The following is a 25,682-nucleotide window of genomic DNA, read 5'->3' on the forward strand; positions in this document are numbered from 1 at the left end:
CAGAATAAGCAGTGATAAAATGGTTTTTGTAAACTTTGGGGAGTAAAATGTCACAAAAAACGGTTTTAATTTTAGCATAAACACAATCTGGAAACTTGCGTGACAAAGATTACGTAAAAGTAAAAGATAATAGTTGAAGTAATCGCGTCAACATTCAATTTGCTAATTTATGTTTTTAGATTCCTGAGGTTTTAAGGTATGTAAAAATCAAGCAGCAGATCTGGTAACTCATATTTTTTGCATACTTCAAGCACCTACATTTAGAACCTGCTCTACTAACGAAGATGCATCCCAAATAACCTCGCTTAGTACCCAATGTTTTACAAGATATCTATGAAAAATTTCCACAATACTACTTAGCCAAATACGTAACCATGGTAATGTAAAATTCGAAAATGCGAATTATATCAAATAGTGTCAGAAAGAAATTGATTTTTGTTTGTTTAGTTGTCAATTTTGTGATTTCAAAACGGTTTGATTACGAAGTATAAAAGTGAAAAGATGAAGTATGGAATACAATCATCAGCCATTCTCAAAAACTCGAAAATTTAATTACCCTACAAGCATACAACTTTTTTATTATTCTAATATGAAGATCTTTTTGCTTGACACTCGATAAAAAGTAGTGTCCGACGTTTGGCACTTTCAAAATTGCTATTTTTAGGATAACGGGTAAGAAATCCTACACTGTTAAGCATTAAACAAAATGATATTTACCTTTTTGTTCAATTATCTTCATATAAGAATAACAAGAAAAATGTTATGGATATCGTAAAAAAAACTATTCACTCAGGGGAATTTTCATAAAGAAAATTTTTCTAAACAAGGCAAAATTAAGCAACACAATAATTTCCGGAGTTGCATTTATCAATGACACCATATTATGCTAACAAGCACCTAGCCTAGAACATGATTGGGAAATCCCCGTTCTATTAAACTTATCAAAAAATTCTATTGTGATTTGTGAACCTAAATATTTTAGTTTCTCAATGAAATTTGAATTAAAACGTATAAATGATATAAAAAAATTCTGGCTTAAGACAAGCGCACATTATTATATAATACAAAAAAATTTTATATGAATAATAAAAATATATAAATATTATCAGCAAAAATATGATATGCGGAGTTCAAAGACAGATGTTTGAAATCGGTCATATCCTGTAGAACCATCTTGTTCTATATTATAATATTATGTATATAAAATTACACAAATAAATTATATAATATTGTTGCAATATCATCACATTCATTTTGACAAAAAAATAACAAGTAAGAAAAATTTATTTATCAATTAACTGTCCTTATTTATAAAATGCCATCGAGTGATGTGTTTTTATTATTTGAAAATATTTCAATTTTTAATGTGTAAATAAAAATATAAGAATAAATATTTCAACAATAACTTTGAAAAGATAAAAAAAAAATGTGTATTTCTATAGAAGAGAACTTTGACTCTTATTACCAATCATCAGCACCGTAATCAGAGGGGCGCCGGCTAGACGATCGAATACCTACGTAAAAGAGTTTCATGAGTTACTTGTAACAAAATGTACAATCTGTACAAAGACTCTGGAAATTACTGAAGAAACGTGAGTTATATCCAATCTAACAAAATAATAGGGGTGAAAATATTTTTATTTTTCAACTTAGTTTCACATTAGCGATATCCAAGCACCAATATTCTGTTTATAGCAAAAACTGTGAAGCTTCTCGAAATAGCTGTTAACTACATATTCAACCTTTTCCGTTATAGCGAAATTTTTTACCATTGAGTCATATTTTTTTAATAGGGAAAATACTTCGAAAAAACTAATTCGCGGACGAATGACCACGGATTTTATCTTGACAAAATTAGATTTTCTTTTTTGCCCAATAAGATTTTTTTCTTAATTTCATCACTCACTGCATCCTTATGTTGCAATAAAAGAAAAACTTTTTAACGTGCAGATTTTAGTGACATGCGCACATGGCAAATTATCGAAAAAGCATGTTGGTGTACGACAGCCTCAACTCACTACAGTCGCCCTTCGTTTTCTTATAAATTTCATAATATATTCGACTTATATCGAATTTGCCACACTGCCTATAAAATTGTAAAACTAGACTTTATACCTTAACAAAATTTGCAAGTTAATATAAATTGATTAAAAAACGAATAAGTTAAAAGCACTCAAAGATTGTTGCCTGTCTTTTTCTTGCAAAACAGAGTTTTATATGAAATCTCTATAGTAACACTCTACAATGACGTCACTTTTAAAGTATCTTCCTCTTTATTTAATAAAGAATATTAAACGTTCATATCTTGCGTACTTCTAAAGAATTTCAAAAACCAACTTCACTTTTCTCTTCATGCAGTGAGAACTCTTCACTAGAAATGATAAAAAATTTTTATCATCATTCCAATTATGTTTGCCCCTTTACAAAGAAGAACTGGCTACGGACCTGCCAATTAGCAGCGTTACTAGTTAATAAATATTATTAAAGTAACAACACCTTAATAACAATATCAAATAAATAATTCATTCATTTTAAATAAGAGTACTTTTTAATGGTAAAGAATAAAAAATTTAAGATTACCAATCTAATTACTTAACTATTAATTTTATCCGAATTCAACAAATTTTTTATTACTTTTAAGTTTTTGTTCAACTGTAATAATTTTATTTTAATTGACTTTTTTTGTTTTCTTTCAGAGTTTAAAAAAATGCCGTGAATTATAAGAAATTTTTTTGTAAATTTGTAAAGAAGATGGCGCATTCTTCAAGATCTCATCAAGGTGGTGGGGGTGATACAGATAATTTATTACGAAGTCATGGAAATTATGAAGAACTTGCCATAATTGGAACAGGTACATGGACATAATTTTCCCCTTCATCGTTGACGGAAAGATGCAACCCGAAGGATCCAACTTTGACCATTTCCGCGGAAAAGCGTTACTTTTATTGATACTCATGCACTTATACACGCTTCCCGAGCAGATCTCTTTCTTTCAAGCAGAAATTCTTCTTGTTTTCCCAATCATTTATTAAATAGTTATTTAGCCCGAAAAATAACTTTGATCGCATCAATTGTTATGATTCCATCTACGATAGACTAGTGCGATACTCTTCATTCATATTTACTTCGAAAAATAACGATTTAATGATTTTTTATGTGAAAATTGAATCCGATAGTTGATCGGAAATAATAAAAAACTAAAACGAAATTAAAAATGATGCCCAAATTAGATGCCTGAGCCTTTTTAAAATACGATTATAATTCAAAACAGAATGATTAACCCGTACGCCGTTTATTAAGCACTTTCATTTTTGCCTTTTGTAAAAATATAAATGGCGGAAGGCTAGGAACCTTGTTCGAAGGAATTTCAACAATTGATGGTTATGGTGTCAGAATCGATATCCCAACTTACTTTTCAGTGCTGAATACTTATACTGGTCTGTCATGATATTCGTGGAGTTTCATATTTTTCTTTTTCACTTTTCAGGTGCATATGGCACTGTTTATAAAGCAAGAGATTTATCAAATGATGGTGTAATTGTAGCTTTAAAAAAAGTACGTGTTCCTTTAACGGATGATGGAGTTCCTATGTCAACACTACGAGAAATAGCATTACTTAAACATTTGGATAAATATGAACATCAGAATATTGTACGATTATTAGATATTTGTCATGGGCAGCGATTAGAAAGAGAACGACAATTAGTTTTATATTTAGTATTTGAACATGTTGAACAAGACTTAGCATCATATTTAGAACGAGTGCCACCTCCAGGATTACCTATCGAAAGGATAAAGGTAAATATTTTTTGTACCGCCCATTAAACCAAAGAAGCGCGGTTTTTAAATATCGCCAATTTATATTAATTCTGATTTTGAAAAAGATGTCTTAGATCTGGGCTGTCCATTCATTACCTGGTTAATTAAACGCCTTTACACAAGTACCTACCTACTGTTGTATTTATGAAATTTTGTCCCCTCCCTCCTCTTTAACTAAAACTTTATGATTTGCCTCTTGTTAGGAAAAAACTTCCTTTGTCCTTTTGTCCTCAGGAAAAATCAGAACTATTAATATATGCTCTTCATATCTTCACGTGCGGGCTATTTATTGTACAGATCACACGCAAATCTTTGTTATGACCCACTCGAGTAGATAATTTTTTGTTTGTCAAAGCCTTTTTATATTTCCTTATTTAAAAAATTATTATTTTTTTATTTACAGAATCTTCTAAAACAAATTTTAACTGGTGTAGATTTTTTACATACACATCGAATTGTCCATCGAGATCTGAAACCTCAAAACCTTTTAGTATCTAAAGATGGTGTAGTCAAGTTAGCCGATTTTGGCTTAGCCAAAACATATGATTTTGAAATGCGATTAACATCTTTGGTAAGAAAATAATTTATTTGTGAAACTAAATTTTATATTTCGTAACTATGGTAATTAAATATATAAAATTTCGATTCACCAATTTTTGGGATAATTTAATATAACAGCACTACAGGCCTATAAGGCCCCTGGTTTAGATAATTTGATACATTTGACATAATTTTTCGCACTATTTGCTTGACAACTGAAGATTTGCTTACTATTAACAGGTTGTAACGTTATGGTATCGAGCACCAGAAGTGTTATTAGCCCAGCCATATGCATCATCAGTGGATATTTGGTCTGTAGGTTGTATAATGGCTGAAATGTATCGGCGGCATCCATTATTCTCAGGAAGTAGTGAAGGCGATCAATTAGATAAAATTTTTCAAGTAAGCAATAAAATCCAATTCCTCGATTCTAGAAAAAAAATATTAATATAATTATTTTGTTTTTAGATAATAGGAACACCACGAGAGGCAGATTGGCCGGCAAATGTATCTATTAATTGGACATCATTCCAATGTAGACCGGGTACTCCATTTCGATATATATTACCAGAAATTTGTACAGCAGGAACTAATTTATTAACAGTAAGTTAATAATTGAAATAATTAAGAATAAGCAAGAAAATAAAAACTTTCAATTTGCGAGGAAGTTAATCCTACAATACCAATTAACATTCAAAGGATCTTCAACCCGTACAAGTATTTAAATAAACAAGAAATTAAATTTTTTAATTCTTATTTTTTAGCAAATGTTACAATTCAATCCAGCTGAAAGGATAACTGCTGGTAACGCATTAAATCATGAATATTTTAAAGAAGATGAATCCACGGAGACATCGTAAGACTAGAATTTACAATACTGTACATATTATAAACAAAGAAAATGTTTCCTGAGTAAATGTTAAATAATTTATCAGCATGTTCCTCAGTTTTATGAAAAACCTTATCTATTAGTAGGAGGGTTTTAAATTTTAGGGTAAGTATTTGAAACACCGTGAAAATGTGTGAGCATGTATCGATTTACAGGTTTTAAATATTGTCAGTCCAATTCTTGATCTCATGTTTTGATGAGACTTTGTACCTGTCAGGTTATCGGGAATGTTATGTGTGACTGCAAGCTGACTAAACTCCACGTCCCTAGTCAAATTTTCGATTTTGTATTCAGTCAGATCTACGATTATTATGTATTCAGGTATTACAAAAGAAGTGTTACATAATTTTCACATTGATTTCAAATATTTATCCTAAAATGAATAACAGCATCTAGACTATTTCTTAAAGAAGAAATTTATGGTGTTTCATATTAACTGAGGAAAAAGTCTGCACATTGAATAATTTATATTCCTATTTTAAAAGTTTACAAAACTCCATTATGAGACAGTTTATTATTCGAATTAACAAAAAATATTGTATCATGACATTCCGTAAAAGTTTTTTTTATAGATAAGATTTCATTTTATTGTTAATTTGATTTATAAAATGTCGAGTTTACAGTCAAATTTCTAACAATCGAATATTTTATGTTTAACTTGATTGAAAAAATTATCACAAATAATTCTTAATTATGTTTAGAATTCAATTTTATTTATAAAAATTTACAACTATGAAAATATTGAAATTAGCATTTATTGCCCCTTGGGTTGTAACCGAAATCTAAATTGGAAATTTTCCAATGAACATATCAAGTAACTAAAATATTTTTCTTAAATTATTAACATAGAATGATTTATTTTCTAATTGTCGAATTTATTATAATAATAAATGGAAATAAGCCGAAAATAAAAATGATAATCAAAATTCTAGATCATCTATTGGGGGATGAATATATGTACGTTTATTTTTTTAATTAAACCGACTATTGGGGCGAAAAAACATCTGGAACATTCAAGGTAATTGAAAGACTAAAAAAATCGCCATATTTCGATTTCCATTTCGATATTTTCGCCTCACATTCGATTAGTAATAGCTGATCGAAACCTATTGTAATATTTATCGTTATTGAAAGACGTACATTTCCTATTTTTTTAATTCTTGGATAAAAACAAAAATATGATCATACGCTTAAACCTATTATGAAACCGTATTACATTGGTTTTCAGCAGGAGATAAACAGTATTTCAATAAAATACGTACAGACTTTTGAAACATCGCAAAACTAACAGCTACCAGCTGTCGGATTTTTTAAATTTAAGAATTGATTTTTGAAAATTTAGAATACCTCTTACTCTAAATGGAAATGTATTTAAACAAACAATCAATTTGTTAGAGTGTAATCCTACTGTTTATAGTAATTTATCTTTCTTTGTAATTTTGTTTAGTAATTAATTTCTTAAGTAATATAATTATGATACAAAGACCTGAATCTAAGCTGCCATATTTCAATAATAGACTGATATCAATAATTTAATAATATAATTTTTACCTCCCACTGAAAAGGTGTCTTGTTAAAATGTAGAGAATTATATATAAAATCATAAACTATGACAATTTTTCTTCCGTTAAAAAATATCCCCAAATTTTCAATAAATTGAAGAGTAAAAACTCAACAATTTCCAAAAAAAACGTATTAAATATGACTGAAATCTATAAAAGTATACATACACTTTCATGTAGGATTTGTTCTTCCATTTTTAACTGCAAGAATGCGTGGCATGTGTTGGCGTACATAAACGTAATCGCTTCTATTTAAGCTTAATGGGCTATTTTATTTCCTACAGGGAAGAGGGAAGATTTCCTACAGGATTTCGTTTTCGGAATATATCCTCAATAGTTTCGGAAATACAGTTTATTTTTCATAGTATTTTCTGACGGAAAAAACATACATAGAATATTTCATTATCATATTCTTACTATTTCGGATTCTATAATTTAATTGAAAGACTCCACTATTCTGTTCATATAAATGTAAAAGGCAATTTGTACTTACAAATAGAAAACTTTTAACAAGATAACTTTTAAATCTCTCAAACATTCAAAAACATAATATCTACTACAATTAAATAGAACAATGCAAATAATTTTAAAAAATATATAGTTTAGGAGACAGTGTCATTTAATTCGTGAATCTCTACCATTTGTCCTGCCGTCTGGTAAATAAGCCGAAGTGGCCACTTTTTTATTGGAGAGTGGATGCTCAACCGAAAAAAGTGGACCCTAGCCGAAGTTGCTGTTGATTTAAAACAGGGAAGTTAGAGTCCACTTTCTTTTTCGATTTGGCTACTTGTTCCAACCGTTAACCAAAAAACTATCACTTGGCCAAATATATAAAATAAGGAAATATAGGAAATCAAATCTTCCAAATAGCCTCAAGAATTTATTTATCAGTCCGCAGTCGCTAAAGATTCATAAATTGAATGGCGCTTCGTCTCCTAGAATAATAGATGTAAAATGTTTTTATTTTTATATACATATAATAATTTGTAAATAAATTCCTAAATAATTTTATTATGCAATTCTGAAGCTATTATATTAACAAATGTATCGAAGCACAGAACAGTTATCATAAAGTCAGCTGAAATTTTACAAGAAAGGGTTCCGCAAGCCCACAGAAAAAAATTAAATAAGTGCAATAATTAAAAATATAAAAATATTTATTTGAATGTTGAAAAATGTATACCTCATTTTTTTTTAAATTTCAAAATAACTGCTTTTTTTATGGAAAAAATGACATATTCCAGTTTAAACTCGTCTTATATCATATTCGGTCAACTTTGAAAAAAAAAAGTTTAAAATTCTTTTCCAAGCTCGGCACCTTTTCTCTTTTCAAAAAAGCGCATCTATTGCTGTCTCATAATAATTATTTCCTCGAAAAATAAAATAAGTTTAAAATAGATCCCACGATTTGCGAAAATAGACGCGTTTTAGACTTTGGCGCATTTGTTTATATGATAACTTCAGAATTAATAAAATTATGTATAAAATTAATTACCTATATTTAATTTTAAGATGTATGAATATTATAGTAAGAACCTCAATACTTATTAATTAGTATTTTAAATAAGTTTAAAGAATATTTTTGTAAAACGAGTTTATATACAAAATTTTGTAGTTTTTTTTTTATTATTTAATAAAGAAAGTTGTTAATTTGTTCTATAAATGTATTATTTACTAGATGATACCTGTTCACTTCCACGGATAAATCCAAGTGTATAAGTCTTACGAGATACAGCAAGTATTTCCTGTCTTATGTTAGACTTAAAACAGGCCTTTTGTATGTATAAAATATGCAACCTAACGAAAGGGATTATTGGACTCAGAGAAAAAATTTAAGATTCTTTACCCGAGCCATATATCATAATGTGGATTTGGAATTTCAAAGGACATATAATTCAAAAGTACAGATTTGGAAATGAGTAAATAGCAAAAGGAAATAATCTATTGTCATAAACAAAGGCATAAATTGGAGGATACCTAAGGGTGGTAATGCGGATGGATTCGGACCAGGACTCTTACAGTTTTTAATTGCTCTTGCCCATTGAGCTAACAATGCTTTACTCAAACCACTATTAAATTGAATAAAAGTTAGACCATTTTCCTAATATGCCAAAAATATTGTTCTATAACTTTCTATTTTTCAAATTTTTTGACTGGGGTCTGTAGATATTGTCTACTTTAATTCTTGGTTCATTTTTAATGGGGTGCCATGTTATCATGAAACACATCTGCTCAAAGTGTACATTACTACCTACTGGTGATTATTCATAGTTCAAAAATTATTAAATAATTATTGACAATCTTCATTTAAAAATTTATTATGAAAGTCATTACAAGATTACATAATACTTACAACTTAAAAAAACTAATTAATATAGCAATAAATAACAATTATCATTAAAAATATGAAAAAGGTTTCAAAGGAAAAATTTTATATTTTTGTAAAAAGGGATAGACGGGGATATCAAATTTAAGCCCACATTGACAATTAAATCGAAATTGTCAAAACAAGCGTAGATCCTGAAACGCTCGTCTTTAGAGCTACAGACGTTAGAAATTTTGTATTCCGGGTCGGCCTGATTATAATTTATGCCTAAATCGTTGGGTTTTCGAAAAGTTGTTGGTATTTTTATGAGAAAAAATTTGTTCTATCTACAACAGACCTGCTGAAGAAAGAGCAAAACTAGCTCTAAACTTAACAAATCATTAGAGATAAAGCGAAACTTTAAATGACAAGAATGTTTCTCATAAAATTACTAACAACTTTTGTTCGTAATAAATTTTGAAAATCGAACGAACTCGACACGATGGACAGAAAATCGACACGATATGTAAAATTTTTGTCATTTTTATCAAGGATTCCTCCAAGATTATCGACCATTATTCTGATACACCCGCTTTAATCAAGCATAACTTTGCATACGAATTATCTATATGGTTTTATACAATCAAATTCGTAACTGTCCTCCGCCTTTCCCGATAGTGAAGCCACTGGGTAAGGAATGTTGTTTTTATTTGATATGATAAATACTATTTTTGACTAACAGTTATGAGCTAAAATTGAAATTTTTATCGTCTACAAGCATTAAGTAACAATAATAATCAAGTCTAATAAGAATCACAGTATATAAATGGTTATCTTTTTCTTAAAATTAAAATTTACCATTAAATTCGTTGTCTACATCGATAAAATGTTTATTATTTTGAAAATAAAATAAGATTTATTCCACAGAATCTACTAAAACACTGAATTCCAATAAATGCAGAATGCACTTCACTCTTTATTTAAAAACGCTACAAATTTGAAAAACGCGCTTTCATTTTCACATGTCTACAAAGATGAATTATCATATTTTGTAATATTTTAACCAGAGACTATATCAGTAAATTTTACCGATATATTCTCTGATTTTAACTCATCATAGTAATAATAACGATAGGTTTTGAGGTTATAAAAAATTGTATACAATAATTTAGTAAACAAAACATAAAGTAATTTAGTAAACAAAACATAAAATAAAAAGTAATGAAAACAGTTTTTATTTTACAAATAAGGATATTTGCGGATAATTAATTTAATGACCTTAATTAAATAGTTAGTTTGCTTTTTCTACATTTTGTAAATAAAAGAGTAAAGCGCATGGTTTTGGAATCTTATAATATTCCTTTTAATGTCTTTTTTTTGTAACTAATACTTGGAAATTAATTTTCAACATCATCAGAGCCATGCGATGCCAAAAATTTATTTACTCTTTCCTGATACTCTTTGTGACTCTCTGCCTTTGGTAAATACCCATCATCATTTTCAGTTTTTGGAAAATATTTTGCAATTTTACCTTTTTTCGGATAATGTGCAATTATATCTGGTTTTGGATTGATTTTTTTATGTTTACCAATATTATTTCCTTTAATCACTGTATTTACAGAAACATTTCCACCACGACGTGTATGCAGATCATCTGAATATCCATTACGCATTCCACGCCAAGATATTTTCGCTGATAAATACGACCAAATTAATTCTAATACAGCAGCAATTGCAATATTAATTGCAAGTACGGTACGTAAATTTTCTGTTTTACTTTCATGATATTCATTATCGGTGGCATTTTGATTATCGGATATAATTGGCCGTAAAATTTCGATTCCATTCTCGGAACGTAAAACAAAATGATTTGGATTTGATGCATAGTAGTTACTTAATTTAAAACTTGCAATATTTGCAATACCGGATATGATTGCAATTAAACAGATTAACGAAACTGTCGTTGAAATAACTGATGAAATAAAAAACCACATTATATTTTGATCAATATACCACCGTCTCCATGCTAAAATTGCAGTACAACCTGCAATAAATGCAGCAACTGACATTATACATGGTGCAAACGTAAAACTTGCTGATATTGACGATGACTTAGTTATTACACTGCTTGCATTCCTGATATCCTCAGTTGATTCAACTGTGTTGTTTAAAATATTTTCACGTTTAATATAAACATTTGTACGGGAAAACATTTCAATTTTCCTGGAGATTTCCGGGTTTTGTAAGTCTTGTATGGTTAAATGCACTGGTATCGTTTCAATTGTACTATCGAATTGATGATTTTCGGAATTAATTTCATCATTTTTGGCAACTAGTGTTAATATTGCTAAGAGAAATGCTGTTAAACCTAATGCTAAATGTACAACGCCAAGTCCTAGTACCGTTGAGGCTGAGTAACGACGTTCTGAAGGATATAAATTCGTTGGATCGGGACGCGATCGTACTTTAATTGTGTATATATCTTCCATTTTATTTTTTTTTAATACATAGTAATAATCTCTCTTTGAAATGAACTTTTTTTGTTTATATTACCTAAGTAATTAATTTTTTTTCGTTTTTTTACACTTTCTTAACTTTCAACATACAAAAATTTCAATTTTTTTAATCAAAATTGTTTCCGCTTAGTATAGTAATAATTTGATGGAAAAGTAAGTCATATAAATTATGTAAGATGTAATTGTTTGTTATTTATTTGTAAGTGGTTCTTGGTGAAGGGATGATACTGGAATCTGTAACATAAGAATATTGAAATTAATATCTTATCTATACCATTATAGGCTATTATTAACATGAATCGGGGTCATTAGGAGCATTTCAGTAAGTATCGGAGTCGATAATTGTACAGTTTCTAGATTACCATTAAAAAAATTTCACGCTTTTTTTAGTAGGGCTATTTTTTGAGGTGATACGGCATTTTAATTTGAAAAGTGTCTATTTTGCTTGATCAACGAATAACTCGGTCTTAGAAGCACGAATAAAGATCAAAATAAACGCATTTTAAAGAGAAATAAACAAGCTTTCAATTGCGAAGCTTATGCACCTCAAGCACGCTTTTAAAATGTAAATCAAATTAATAAACAAATTTTGTCAGCGTTTCAACTTGGGGTATAAAATATTATGGGATAGTAAAAATGTTTGAGATATTGATTCAAAAACTACCGGATGGTATATAGGGTGGACCATTTTAATCAATTATGACTACTAGCTCGTCTTGTAGTTAACATATCAAAAAATTAACTTAAACAAAAGTTGTAGACGTAATTTAGATAGATACTTACTATGTAAAAATTTAAAAATACCATTCTTCTAATTTTTTCATTCGTCTTCATAACAGGAAATTAAATTCTGCAACAAACAAATATTCTATGTTAAATTAGGGTCAAATTTTAATTTTTTTTAATTTTACTTTAAATGTCAGTTATTAAATTATGTTATTAATAAAGCAGTTTTCAGGGGAATGGAAATTGATGGGGGAGCACCTGTATGAAAGAATTCTGCCCAAATGAAACAGTATTCTCACGGAAGTTTAAAAGATTAGGTACCTATGTTTATTCGAAATTTTTTTGAATTTCCGGTAATCGAAATTACCGGATTTATTTCTGGACGGCATTTATGTAATTCGCTTCGAATATTTATGCAGAGATAGTATTTCCAGTGTACATATTTGCTGATTCAGGGGTGAAACACCAAGGGGTGTGACTTTCAATTCTCACCTGTACTCACCTATACTGTGCAAAGCTGACGTCATGGTGCTTAAACTTAAGCAGGGACTTGTAGTCTATAAACTGTCCCCTAATTTTGTAATATTATTAGAATCTGAGACCCGTAAATGCCAATTTTCAAAGGAATTACGTTATTAATCTAATGTAATTAAGGTAAATTTAATAAATTCATAAAACTTAGAACATCAAATTAATCATGACCTGAACTATTATAAAAATATATGTCAATAGTTATAATAATCGGAATATTAATTTCTATAATAAATTAATTTTATTGTTCAATGAATCATTTAAAACTAATTTGTCAATTTGCTACAATTTTAAAACAAATTACATAGATATTTATGTTATTATTTAATTTAACATTCTTTTTGTTATACGGTTACAAAACATTCTTAAAATTATCTTGGTTTCTTTTCTGGTTACAAAAAAATGAGTTAACTTAAAATTAAGTAGTAATGAAAGATACATAAAAACTAACAGAGTTAATTTTTTTAATATCCTGTAATTAATAAAGTCTATTGAATTTACGAACAAAGTTTTAAACAAAAGTGTTTTTAAAAGTATGACATCCATGCAAAACAATTTTACAGTCTTTTAACATTCTGCACCAATCCCGTGACCTGCACCAATCAAATTTCTTTTTTGTATTGGTTTTTCGAATTCCGTTGTGATATCACCCTATTATTGTAGGATACCATTAAGGTTTCAACTAGAAATGAAAATTTTTAAATAAGTATATACAATCTTTCCAAACGCGTTTTGAGAAATTGTGTAGTCACAAAGAACACACTGTACATATTACAATAATAACAAATTCTCAAATCGTAGACTTTCAAAAAATCTATTAATATTTATCAGTTTTCGATTAAATATCAGGATGTAAATCTAAACAAAAAATAATTGAAAATACTAAACGCAATTTTTTAAAACATTTAAAAAATAATTTTTAATGTTTTATTTGTCAAAATAATTTAATACCGTGAAATAAATATCATGCACGGCCTCAATACAAATATTTTTATTAACAGAATAACGTATTTAAAAAAATTATTATTTTATAGAAGCGTGGACGGTGGACAGGAAAAGAACAATGAATAATAATTATTTGTATACTAATGAATCGATTGTTTTTTGTGTAATAACTTGATTAATTGAATTATTAGGTATAGGAAAATTTACTGGGATAATTAATTAAGAACTTGACATTGAATGCCACTGAGGGTAAAAAAGAACCAAGACTTGAGGGTCTTGGAAGGAACGTTGAAGGGCAAGTGGTATGCGATATCAGCAAGAAAAAAAGTTTTAAATTTTATAGAACCTAGAATATGGGGAGCATATTTTTATTTGTAAGACATTCTCCGTAATAAATTGTTCCTGTTAATTTTATTGATTGAAATGATACGGTTGCTAAATATGAGCAACTGGTTATGATCCTAATTTCTCGATAATAAAATCCAATAAAAGTTGTGGATGAGATATAAAAAATGTAGACCCCTCTGAAATTTAATCCGATCAAAGCGTTTAATAAGAAGATCAGCTAGTCTCGTATTGTCGTACAATATTTAATTTGTAATGTTTTTCAAATTTGTATAGTTTTTTAATAATTTTTTGGACAATTTTTTGGAATTTCCTGTTTTCTGTGAAATGTTCTTACCACTTTCACAAAAAGATGGTATTGTCCTTGGTCTTGGTTCGTGGGAGTAGTCGTAGTCTCGGACTTACAATTTTTACGAGATCAAGAATTCAAATGAGCTGAAATTCGGTATGTAGAATTGTTTTCTAAGCGGATCAATGTTATTAAAGCGAGTAAAACCATATTCTTGATGCTTTTTACAGCCTCAGAACTACTACCCATATCAATAATAAGCATTTATGTTAAGCAGCATTTAAGGAGGCGGAAATACGACTTAAATGATGTAAAATACCATCATTCTTGTTTCTCAAAGAGCGAATAAAATAATTCACATATTTTTATTTAGTTTTAATTTCAATTTAATAAAATTCAATACACTTACTAAAATACAAAAATAAAAGAATTTAATCTTTTGTAATGTATCAAAAAGATTTAATAACATTCAAACATAATTTTTCTTTTTTTATTTTAAACAGAACAAATTACTTTGTGTAAAAACCAATTGTGTGTGGTTATCTATAAGTTATTGCTAACCAAGAATTGTTCTACTTTTAATGTTTTTTTTTTGTAGGTATATCTGAGTATTGCATAAATTTTTAGAGATAGGTTGATTTGGTTTCACGTTTCATGATTGAAATTAGGTGTGTGTTTGTTTGCAAATTACGTAATTTTATATCGATTCATTTTATTTAGTAACATAAAGTAAATGAAAGTTTAGAACGATGTTACGTTTGCCAAATGATTGAAATCCAACTAAGTTTCAATTACAATTGAAGCGCCACTCTCGAATATTTTTAACTTGCAATACTCCAGTCAGTAGTCAGGCCATGAAGGGATTAGCAAGAGATTTAGATAGTCGAATATTAGCCTCTTTTTATACCCTGTATATATGAAATTTATATCAAGGTATGCTAATTTTAGTTCCAAGTTTGTAAAGACTAGAAATATTGATGATACGAGCAAAATTTTGGAACCTATAGTTCATAAAATGAGCTAATTAGTCCATTCCCGTTTTTGTGTCTAACAGCACGTCAGCACGATAACTCAAAAATGAAAAGAAATATCGAGCTGAAATTTTTATAGCGAACCCAGAGTGTAAAAACTTATTTTGAGTTCGTAAATAACGTTTGTAAATAGGTCAATTGGGTCTTAAATCCGTCGGGCCCATCTTGTAAACGATAAGAAATAGATCAAAAGTTTTAATGTAAAAGTTGTTTCTAATAAAAAAATATACAAATTTTACCCGAAATTATTTTTTGTAAATATGATTGTTTTTCCGTGACAACACTTTCTGTACAAGGATATTTCAACAATTAACTCTGTCAATTGTTTTCACTTGAAATTTCATGCTGTCATATTGTACTAATACTAAGTAGGTATAAATGTTTTGTTTTGTATGTTTCAATATAATCATTTTAATTAAAACATTATAATTATTATTAATGTATAATGTCAATGAACTAAACTTAAAATAAATATACTCATCAAAAGTATTAAAGGAAAATTTTTAAAACAAACAATTTAAACGAAATCTTAAACTGTTTCAAGTATCTCTGGGAAAAATTATCGAATTTGGAAATTGTAATGGATTATATTGCTCAAAATTTGTTTATCATTCATCTCTGCTTTATACGGAGACTTGAAAGGGTCAGAAATATTATCGTTAAATTTTTATATTAAGTTTAGATACTCAAAATTTAAAAAATTATTTTACAACAAAAATGATAAATGAAATAAAATTTTCTTTTTGAAATAAAATATTCGCTCTGAAAGCAAAATTGACACTTCTGGATTTAAGATTCTGCAGGAGTTCCTCACTTTCGGATTTCAAAACATGTCAAAAATTTGTCCATATTTTAGGCGATTTTTCATTTTATGAAAAAAAAGCCGGTATCTGACATCTCAAAATTTTTGTTCACCTCCTGCCGCTTTCTACTGAGGGTTGAAAGGATGAGAAATGTTGATTTTACAATAGATTCCAAAACTAGAAAGTAGAAGTTTCCAAATGAGCTACCGCTGTTCCAAATTCGTTCTTTTTTTCGGTAAAATTTTATGTTTTTTAATTTTTCCTTTAATACTTTTGATAAGTATATAGAAATCATTTTGCACAATAAGTATAAAATAATATAAGATAAACATTAAAGATAAATAAATTTTAGTTCTTAGAATGTAATGTAAACTGTTTGCGATCCATACCATGTTTATAGAATACTTATATGAAGAAGATATTTAATTATCCATTTATCAACCGTTATAATTAACGAATGTTGACACGAAAATATTAATTTGGAAACTTTTTTTTTTAAATCTCTTATTAGTTTCAAAACTTGGATGATTGTAAAATTACGCTAAAAGGTCAAGCAAGGTTAAATTAATGATTTTCATCCCTCAAAAAGTCTATGAAAAAATCAGATTTTTAATACCTATGTGTACAACTTTCATTTGGAGTGTAAGGCTTACTCTACAACGACCCGTAAATATTTGTGGCCTGATTGCATTTAAGATGCTTGATTGTTAATTTTTAAGAGAATGCGCGAAAAAACACCCAAAAAAAAGGATTTTCTGTTCTATATTTGCTAGAAAAATAGGATTTTCTCCAATTGACTCAAAATAAAGTCAAATTAAGAGAAAAGTTCGAAAAAATTACATTTTCCACAACGCAACCCCCGGAAAAACGGGGTTTTCGGGGGATTACGTTGTGGAAAATGGTAATTTTTGAACTTTTTTGTTAATTTGCCTTTATTTTGATTCGATTGGTGAAAGTCCGATCTTTCTAGCATGTATAGAACAGAAAATCGTTATTTGTTATCTAAAAACATTTTTTATTAATTTTGACACCAATTAGGTGATATAATTCGGTAAAATTATAAGTATAGCCAATATTACTTATTTATTAAAACAAAATTGTTCAGAAAATATCCTACCGGGTTACCCATCGGAAACCTGCACTTTTACGTTTTATATATTTAGACCATGTACTTTTTTAACTCCCTAGTTTTGTTAACGCCTGTTTATTTATTTGTTGACAGACAGGAGTAATCCTTGATACCATTTTTCGAGTTGATACAAATTTTAAGCCCCTGTTACACCTCTTTATGGGTTGAATATTCAAAAATTCGTTCTTAACGGATGCCTACATCATAATAACTGTCTGTGAGTCAGATTTCAGTCCAATCCGTTCAGTGGTTTGCGCTATGTGTTGATAAATCAGTCAATCCGTTCAGTGATTTGCGCCATGTGTTGATAAATCAGTCAGCCAGTCACGATAGAAGAAAATTTATCAACAGTAAACAACACATTAGAAATTTTTAAAGTATATCACGCTATTTCAATCATGTTCTGTAGTTGTCACATATGTACACGGTACATCATCGGATTAAGTTAATCATATTTTAAAATTGAAGCAACAATAATTTCTAAATAGTTTTTTAGAAATAATTTTAATTGATTTTTTTTATAATAGTAATTAACATAATATTTTTCTTTTTTTACGATGTAATAACTCTTTGCTTTAAGTAACATGTTTATTGTTTAATAACTAATATATATTTTTATTATCTAACTTTCACACGTATAGGCATATAGGTAGGTATAGTTTAAAATAATTTACTTGAAAGTGAAAATAATTATAATTAATAAATAAATAATAGGTATAAGAAAATAATGTAAGTACTTAAAATATGTAAAAAAGATAATAGATTATTTTTGATAAGTATACTTGTAATGCAAAATCTACTCTTAAAAATAATAACAAATTTGTATATTTTTGAGAATTTATTAATACATTTAAAATTACGGAAATAAGTTTATAAAGTATTCATTTATTTTATAATTATGTAAAAACTAACTGCAGTGGCATTGCGAGTAATTTTTATTGTTTTATCTAAATTATTTTTATTCTACTCGTATTTTTTTGTCAGACAGCACATACAATTTTTGGCCCTTTCATCTCTTATCTCATTATTGCTTGGTTCAAAAGGTTTTAAATTAACTTAGACTTTTTATGCGGGATGTCTTCGATACCCAAACTAAAATTCTAAATATTCCAGTAAATGACCGATTCATTATTAGCCACATGTGTTTGGCTTCCATTTTCGATTGAAAATGATTGAAATGTAAGTTTTGTTTACAATATTAGTTTCAACATAAATTGGAAAAGCATCTTTTCAATTTTTCAAAGGTAGTACGAGCACCAAGGCAATTTTAGACTTGGGTTGAAATTATTTTTACCTTATTTTCAACTTTGATAATGAATTTTGTTATAAATTCATGAATGTAGACGAAAAATCGATATCTGCCTTGGTTTTCGAAATATCGAATGCTAAATAATTAAATGAAATTTTCAATTTTCGATATTTAAAAAATTACTCCAGATATCGAAAAATTTTATTTTTACTTTTAGTCTTATATTGTCAAGTTATAACATAATTCACCAGAAAAAAAATATTTTTTAAGTTTGTGTCCCCACTACCGTGCTCATACATCCTTAATCAGTCTGACACAATGGGATTTTTTTGTTTTCAATAATTTATTAAGGTTTTCACTTTAATTTAAATAGTCTTTTTTTACACCAATTTTTCCATTACACCAATATTTAATATGCCTACTTTTGAAGCCATTTATTTATTTAAATGCTCGGGCAACCTCCTCTAAAATTTTAATAATTGATTTAGATTTAATCCAACTTCATATAAAAAAAAATCAAACCTTTTTTATCCAAAATTGCCCTGACGCTCTTACATCCTTAACCATATCAAGTGTTGTTTTTTAATTATTCGTCTGGAAACTAATAGTATTTCATATGAAGGATGAAGGATGAAGGATGAAGGTTGTTGAATTACTGAACGACTTGAAATACTGAATGTCCGGATTATAGTGAGACTCTACTGAATGATTCACACCATGGAATCTTTTACAAATTATTGGAAAACGTTCGTTGTTATATGGCTTGATTTTATTTAGATTATCTTTTAAAGTTTTTAAAAAGTCCACTTAGTTTAACTGTCAAGACTATTTACTATAACGTCTCATTAATTAATTTTTATCTCTAATTTTTATCTCTAATTTTTATCTAATAAATCATTAATTAATTTTTAATACAAAATATGTAGCCAAAAGTAAATTATTAAATATGAAATTATATAATTTATTGCTCTGGCTCAAATGCATTAAAATATGTCTTGTAATCAGTATTTTATGCTAATTCTGATTTATGAATTGAATTACTTGAACTAATTATCTGATACTACTGATATACTAATATACGCGCATTTGTTTAAAAATACTTAAAAAAATAATTTTCTTTTAAATATATACATATTTTAATAATTCATAACACCGCACATAATCTAAACATACCTACTACAAATATTTAAAAAATTTATACAAAAATATTTAAATGAAAGCGTAACAAATAATATACATTTTATTCAATTATTTACCTCTCTATATTCATATAATATTTCTATTATGTTCGAATTCGAACCATGTATGAAATATTTCTATTATACCTTCAAAAATGAGATATCTCAAACTTCTTATCGATTCGAGTATTCGATTATTTTTATCACCAATTATATTTAAACGTGCTTTTCAAAGCTATTATTGTGAAAGTATTGAATACAAAAGAAATTTTTAGAGGTAACAACAGAGATAAAGTTAATATAGCGAGAAACATAAAGGGGCTCGATTTGTAGCCATCAGGATCCGAAAGATGAACAATATAATTATTATACCACGTCATGTATGAAATATATCAAAGTATACTAAGTTTAGTCCCAAGTTTGTAATACTTAAAAATATTGATCATACGAACCAAATTTTGGTATAGGTGTTCCTAAAATCACCCAATTTGGTCCATTTCCGGTTGTCTGTCTCAAAAACGAAAAAAGATACCAAGCTGAAATTTTATGGCGCGCTTAGGACGTAAAAAGTGAGGTCGATTAGGTAAACGAGCAACATATGCCAATTGGGTGTTGGGTCGGTAGGATCCATCTTGTAAACCGTTCACAAACAAAAATTCAAATGTAAAAAATATTCCTTATAAAAAACAAACAAATTTTGTTCGTCCTTCCACCCTTAAGGGCTCAAATTAAGTTAGAACATTATATAGTATGTGTACAAGTATTGTATATATATTTTTTTAATTTATACGTTACATATATTACGTATGTGTTTGTTTGTTTATAGCATAAACTTTCTCCACTGAGGAAGTGAGAAGAAAGATACTCTTATTACTTTGTGTGTAAGAGTGGCTATCGTTCTTTACTTACATGACGTAAAAAAAACACACGATTGCGTAATCAACACTGTCTATACATAGTATTTCAACAATTAACTCAACACTTAAGGTGAATTTCGAGATTTAGTAGTGCTTCTGATGTATTGTCCAAGTATGTTTCTAAATATTTTTATGATCCTCTCTAATCGTTTTCTAAATTTTATAAACTTTAAATTACACGCAATATCTCTAAAACCAACAAAACATTTCTTATATCATTTATTTTAAAGGTCATATAATCGTTAAAACACATTTTTTTTAAACAATGATTCCAATTATAATTTTCTAATAATAATCTTTATTGCTTTTGTTTATTTATATTCAAATATTATTAGGATTAGAAATATTAATTTCAAATTTATTATTACAAATTTTAAAATAGAAACCATATGTGTTTTAATATCGTAAATGATAATTTTGTGTTGAGTTTTCCAATTCTAATATAATCTATCTATCGTAAAAAGGTCTTATAGTTATTCAACCAGTACATAATAAGGGATGCATGTCTTTCAAAAACAGCAGAGTCAGACGTCAAAAAATGTTCAGTTACAAAAAAATTTTTCCAAGTCGTCTAATTATGGCGTAATATAAGGGCATCATTAGGAATAATTTTATATAAAAATTGGGGGAGTTTATTGCTGGATAAATTTTATATTTATTATAATTGATTGATTAATTGGTAAATAAAAAGGAAAAAAAGGAGCACTAACAGTCTAAATCAAACTGCAATAAAATATTCATAATAGAAAAGGCACGTCTTTTCTATTGGCAGGGCTGACTCGATCTGTGTCTGTCAGCACTTCCTTATGGCATCTACGCTGTGTGGTTACATAAATTATCTCCTTTCTTGATTTGTCTGATAAAGTAATCTGTTAGATATGATCTTGAATCATTAGCGACTGAACTAGCCGAAATTCGAGATAATCTCCGTGAAGAGGCAATAGAAAAAGCGAAAAATGGGATTTTGATACAACAATACGTGTAAAAAGACGCCGCAAAATGCCCGGAGAATTGTCTAGAGATAAATAATAGGTATCTTTTGAAGTAATTCTAGATGATCAATGATCATATACATTTCAAAATCTAGTCTTGTTTTCTCAACTACATTTTTTGTCTCAAATTTAAAGCCTAGCTTGAGGCTATGACTTTATTAATTTGCGAGCATATTTGCAGACTGCAGACTGAGATACTAGGGTTGACGTCTTTATTACAACAGTAACATAAAAATTAAAAACCTTATTTTGTATTGTTTGAATGTCCAATTTTAGTTTTAGTAATATGTATTGACTTGTCTATACCTATCTAAATACTCTAAATAACATGCCAAACCTTACAAATTGAAATAAAATCTATTTGAAGAAATACAAAATCTATTGTAATAAAACATTTTATTTTTAAGAATGTAATTACAATAGCTATGGTACCTAATTTATAAAATTTACCAATAATTATCTTAAAGGTAAATTTCTCAAGGTTGATTTGATCTACAAATTACAATGAACAACTTCCTTGTGCATATTTATAGTCTGCTTGTTTTAATGTATGTTTTTTTTTTAACAATATCCTATTTTAGAGCCGTGAATTTGTTACCGAAAAATTTTCCATAGTAAGTTAGATAGGGTGTGACACATTTTGGTATATTTTTGAACTAGCGATTAATTTTCCATTTGGAACTCTAAAGCTTATGATTAGACTTAAAACTGGTATATATTTTATCTGGCTATGATAATAGAAAATGGTGCAATAACAATAATATTTTTGAATTCTGATAACGTCATAAAGTTAAAAAATTCGATTTTCTTGAAAACACCGGAAAATTGGACCCGATCTCATTAGAATTTTTTTTGAAATCCACTAATTTTGGGTCATTCTTTTCAGTTGTGATGTCAGTTTTTCGCTAGCTATCACTTATGTGCTTAATTCCGGTACCAGGACTCAACATTCTTGAGAACTATTAGAGCTAGGTTAATTTTAATAACAAATTTGAAAAGTATGACCCAAATTTAGTAGGATTACATGCTTGGTTTATCAAAATTGGATAAAATTTAGATGTGATAGAGCAAAATTAAATTTTTTGGATTTTGATGACGTCATAAAGTTAAAAAATTTGATTATTTTGATAACACAGGCAAATTTGATCCGATCTCATTGGAATTTTTTTTGAAATCCACTAATTTTGGGTCATTCTTTTCAGCTGTGATGTCAGTTTTTCGCTAGCTATCACTTATGTGCTTAATTCCGGTACCAGGACTCCACATTCTTTAAAACTATTAGAGCTAGGTTAATTTTAATAACAAATTTGAAAAGTATGACCCAAATTTAGTAGGATTACATGCTTGGTTTATCAAAATTGGATAAAATTTGGATGTGAAAGAGCAAAATTAAATTTTTTAGATTTTGATGACGTCATAAAGTTAAAAAATTTGATTTTTTTGATAACACAGGCAAATTTGATCCGATCTCATTGGAATTTTTTTTGAAATCCACTAATTTTGGGTCATTCTTTTCAGCTGTGATGTCAGTTTTTCGCTAGCTATCACTTATGTGCTTAATTCCGGTACCAGGACTCCACATTCTTTAAAACTATTAGAGCTAGGTTAATTTTAATAACAAATTTGAAAAGTATGACTCAAATTTAGTAGGATTACATGCTTGGTTTATCAAAATTGGATAAAATTTGGATGTGAAAGAGCAAAATTAAATTTTTTGGATTTTGATGACGTCATAAAGTTAAAAAATTTGATTTTTTTGATAACACAGGCAAATTTGACCCGATCTCATTAGAATTTTTTTTGAAATCCACTAATTTTGGGTCATTCTTTTCAGCTGTGATGTCAGTTTTTCGCTAGCTATCACTTATGTGCTTAATTCCGGTACCAGGACTCCACATTCTTTAAAACTATTAGAGCTAGGTTAATTTTAATAACAAATTTGAAAAGTATGACCCAAATTTAGTAGGATTACATACTTGGTTTATCAAAATTGGATAAAATTTGGATGTGAAAGAGCAAAATTAAATTTTTTGGATTTTGATGACGTCATAAAGTTAAAAATTTGATTTCTTTGATAACACAGGCAAATTTGATCCGATCTTATAGGAATTTTTTTTGAAACCCAGTAATTTTGGGTCATTCTTTTCAGCTATGATGTCAGTTTTTCGCTAGCTATCACTTATGTGCTTAATTCCGAGACCAGGTCTCCACATTCTTGAAATCTATTGGAGTTAGGCTAATTTTAATTACAAATTTGAAAAGCATGACCCAAATTTAGTAGGATTACATATTTGGTTTATCAAAATTGGATAAAATTTGGATGTGATAGAGCAAAATTAAATTTTTTGGATTTTGATGACGTCATAAAGTTAAAAAAAACACAGGCAAATTTGATCCGATCTTATTGGAATTTTTTGGTTTATCAAAATTGGATAAAATTTGGATGTGAATTTTAGTATTTAGTTTTTAACATAATTCATTCATGGACAAATTATGGACATTAAATATTATTTATAATTATACAATAGTTCAAGTATTGATACTCAATTCAGTACATACAGGATATTTAAACAATTAAGTCTTTCAGTTATTAAATTATTTCTTATTTAATTCAACAAAAATTACTGTTGCGTACAATTTCAATTATTATATTTTATATTTAAACAAATGGTTTTATGTGACTTAATATATATTTTATGTATATATTTTTGTGTTTAAATTTAAATAATTTTTTTCAGGGACAACGTTTAAAATTTAATTTAAACTATTTATCAAATTACATATTCAAAACAAATATTTTTTTGTTTGTCACATTTTAACTAACTTAATATATTAAACGCCCAATCAGATACCAGCTTTTCAAGTTAATTTATGGATTTTTACTGAAACTTATTCATTCATGGTAGAACCTTTTTTGAACTTATATGTTTTATTATTTTGTCTTATAAATTCATAATTTTTTGTAAAACTAATGTTAAATAATCCATACTGATATTATTATGCTATCCATACCCATACCGGGCCCTACTGAGCGGTACTGACACCTCAAATATCTTAAGTAAAAAATTAATTATCATATATGGGGTGCCGCTACTAGCACTCTTTTTGGGAGCGCTCGGATATCCTTAAATAAAAATGTCGTTAAATAAACGCGGTATTCATTTCGGCGATTACTTCAAACATTGAAGTGAACGAAAAAAAATTTTTCGTTTGTGAGCTCCCTAAGGAATATGCTTTTTATTTTCTTTTTATTTCAACCAATAGTTTATCACCCCTTTACGTTAGTCTTTTGATGAATTGTAATATTGAGATCAGAAATAAGCACACTACTAAATGGATAAATAAATCACAATTGTGCCTCAACTTTTTTCGGGAATGGTATGGTGTTTGGAGTTTGTTTACTTACCTATTCTATTGAAATTAATAAAGAATATTCCAAAAAGCTAGAGCCACACTAACAAACACTTAATAAATCACTGACACAAATGAAACTGATCACGTTTTAAACTTATTTTTTTTAAATCATATTCATTGTCAAACCAACTTTTAAAAATACCCTTTGTGAAATATATATGTTTTTTTTATTATTATTATTAATTTAAAACAACAACAAGCATAATAAGTTGTCTAGCAAGTTTTACAAACTAATAAATATTACTTTGTTTGAACAAAAATACATACAGCGGTTTTAAAAAGCGAACAATACTACTATAGCAACAGTTAAACCAACCAGATGGTTGTTGTGTTAGTGTGTGCATCGACAACACCGTCAATGCTGCATATAGTTCTTTTTTTTAACTGTCTCTGTTTTAGTCCAGGCCAAACTAGTTACTAATTAAAGAAAAATTAATTAATTTGATGATCAAATCAAATCAAAACGTAATACCCTAAAAATAATAAGTTTGAATTCAAATGC

The 25,682-nt window shown here is 28.1% G+C and overlaps 2 protein-coding genes across 2 annotated transcripts; one reads left to right on the forward strand and one right to left on the reverse strand.

Annotated features, from left to right (window-relative positions):
• The first annotated feature begins 2,701 nt into the window (after positions 1-2,701).
• Positions 2,702-5,750, forward strand: LOC123300034 (cyclin-dependent kinase 4). The gene is made up of 6 exons (XM_044882490.1): positions 2,702-2,851; positions 3,488-3,798; positions 4,223-4,390; positions 4,600-4,761; positions 4,828-4,962; positions 5,124-5,750. Exons 1-6 carry the CDS (start codon positions 2,752-2,754, stop codon positions 5,217-5,219), a joined length of 972 nt encoding a protein of 323 aa, XP_044738425.1. The 5' UTR covers positions 2,702-2,751; the 3' UTR covers positions 5,220-5,750.
• A 4,628-nt stretch (positions 5,751-10,378) lies between these two features.
• LOC123300287 lies at positions 10,379-25,245 on the reverse strand. Its single transcript, XM_044882839.1, has 3 exons — positions 25,173-25,245; positions 12,415-12,481; positions 10,379-11,865 (listed from the first exon to the last, which is right to left on the reverse strand). Exon 3 carries the CDS (start codon positions 11,602-11,604, stop codon positions 10,513-10,515), a length of 1,092 nt encoding a protein of 363 aa, XP_044738774.1. The 5' UTR covers positions 11,605-11,865; positions 12,415-12,481; positions 25,173-25,245; the 3' UTR covers positions 10,379-10,512.
• Positions 25,246-25,682: the final 437 nt, after the last annotated feature.

The sequence above is a fragment of the Chrysoperla carnea genome, chromosome 5 (assembly GCF_905475395.1).
Source record: "Chrysoperla carnea chromosome 5, inChrCarn1.1, whole genome shotgun sequence".
NCBI classification, from domain to species: Eukaryota; Metazoa; Arthropoda; class Insecta; order Neuroptera; family Chrysopidae; genus Chrysoperla; species Chrysoperla carnea.

Bases quoted from the DNA above. Each gene is read 5' to 3' on its own strand.
- LOC123300034 (XM_044882490.1), top strand. From the start codon at position 2,752: ATGGCGCATTCTTCAAGATCTCATCAAGGTGGTGGGGGTGATACAGAT. The intron at 4,762-4,827 runs GTAAGCAATAAA...TTTTGTTTTTAG, and splicing joins AATTAGATAAAATTTTTCAA to ATAATAGGAACACCACGAGA. The intron at 4,963-5,123 runs GTAAGTTAATAA...CTTATTTTTTAG, and splicing joins CAGGAACTAATTTATTAACA to CAAATGTTACAATTCAATCC.
- LOC123300287 (XM_044882839.1), bottom strand. From the start codon at position 11,604: ATGGAAGATATATACACAATTAAAGTACGATCGCGTCCCGATCCAACG.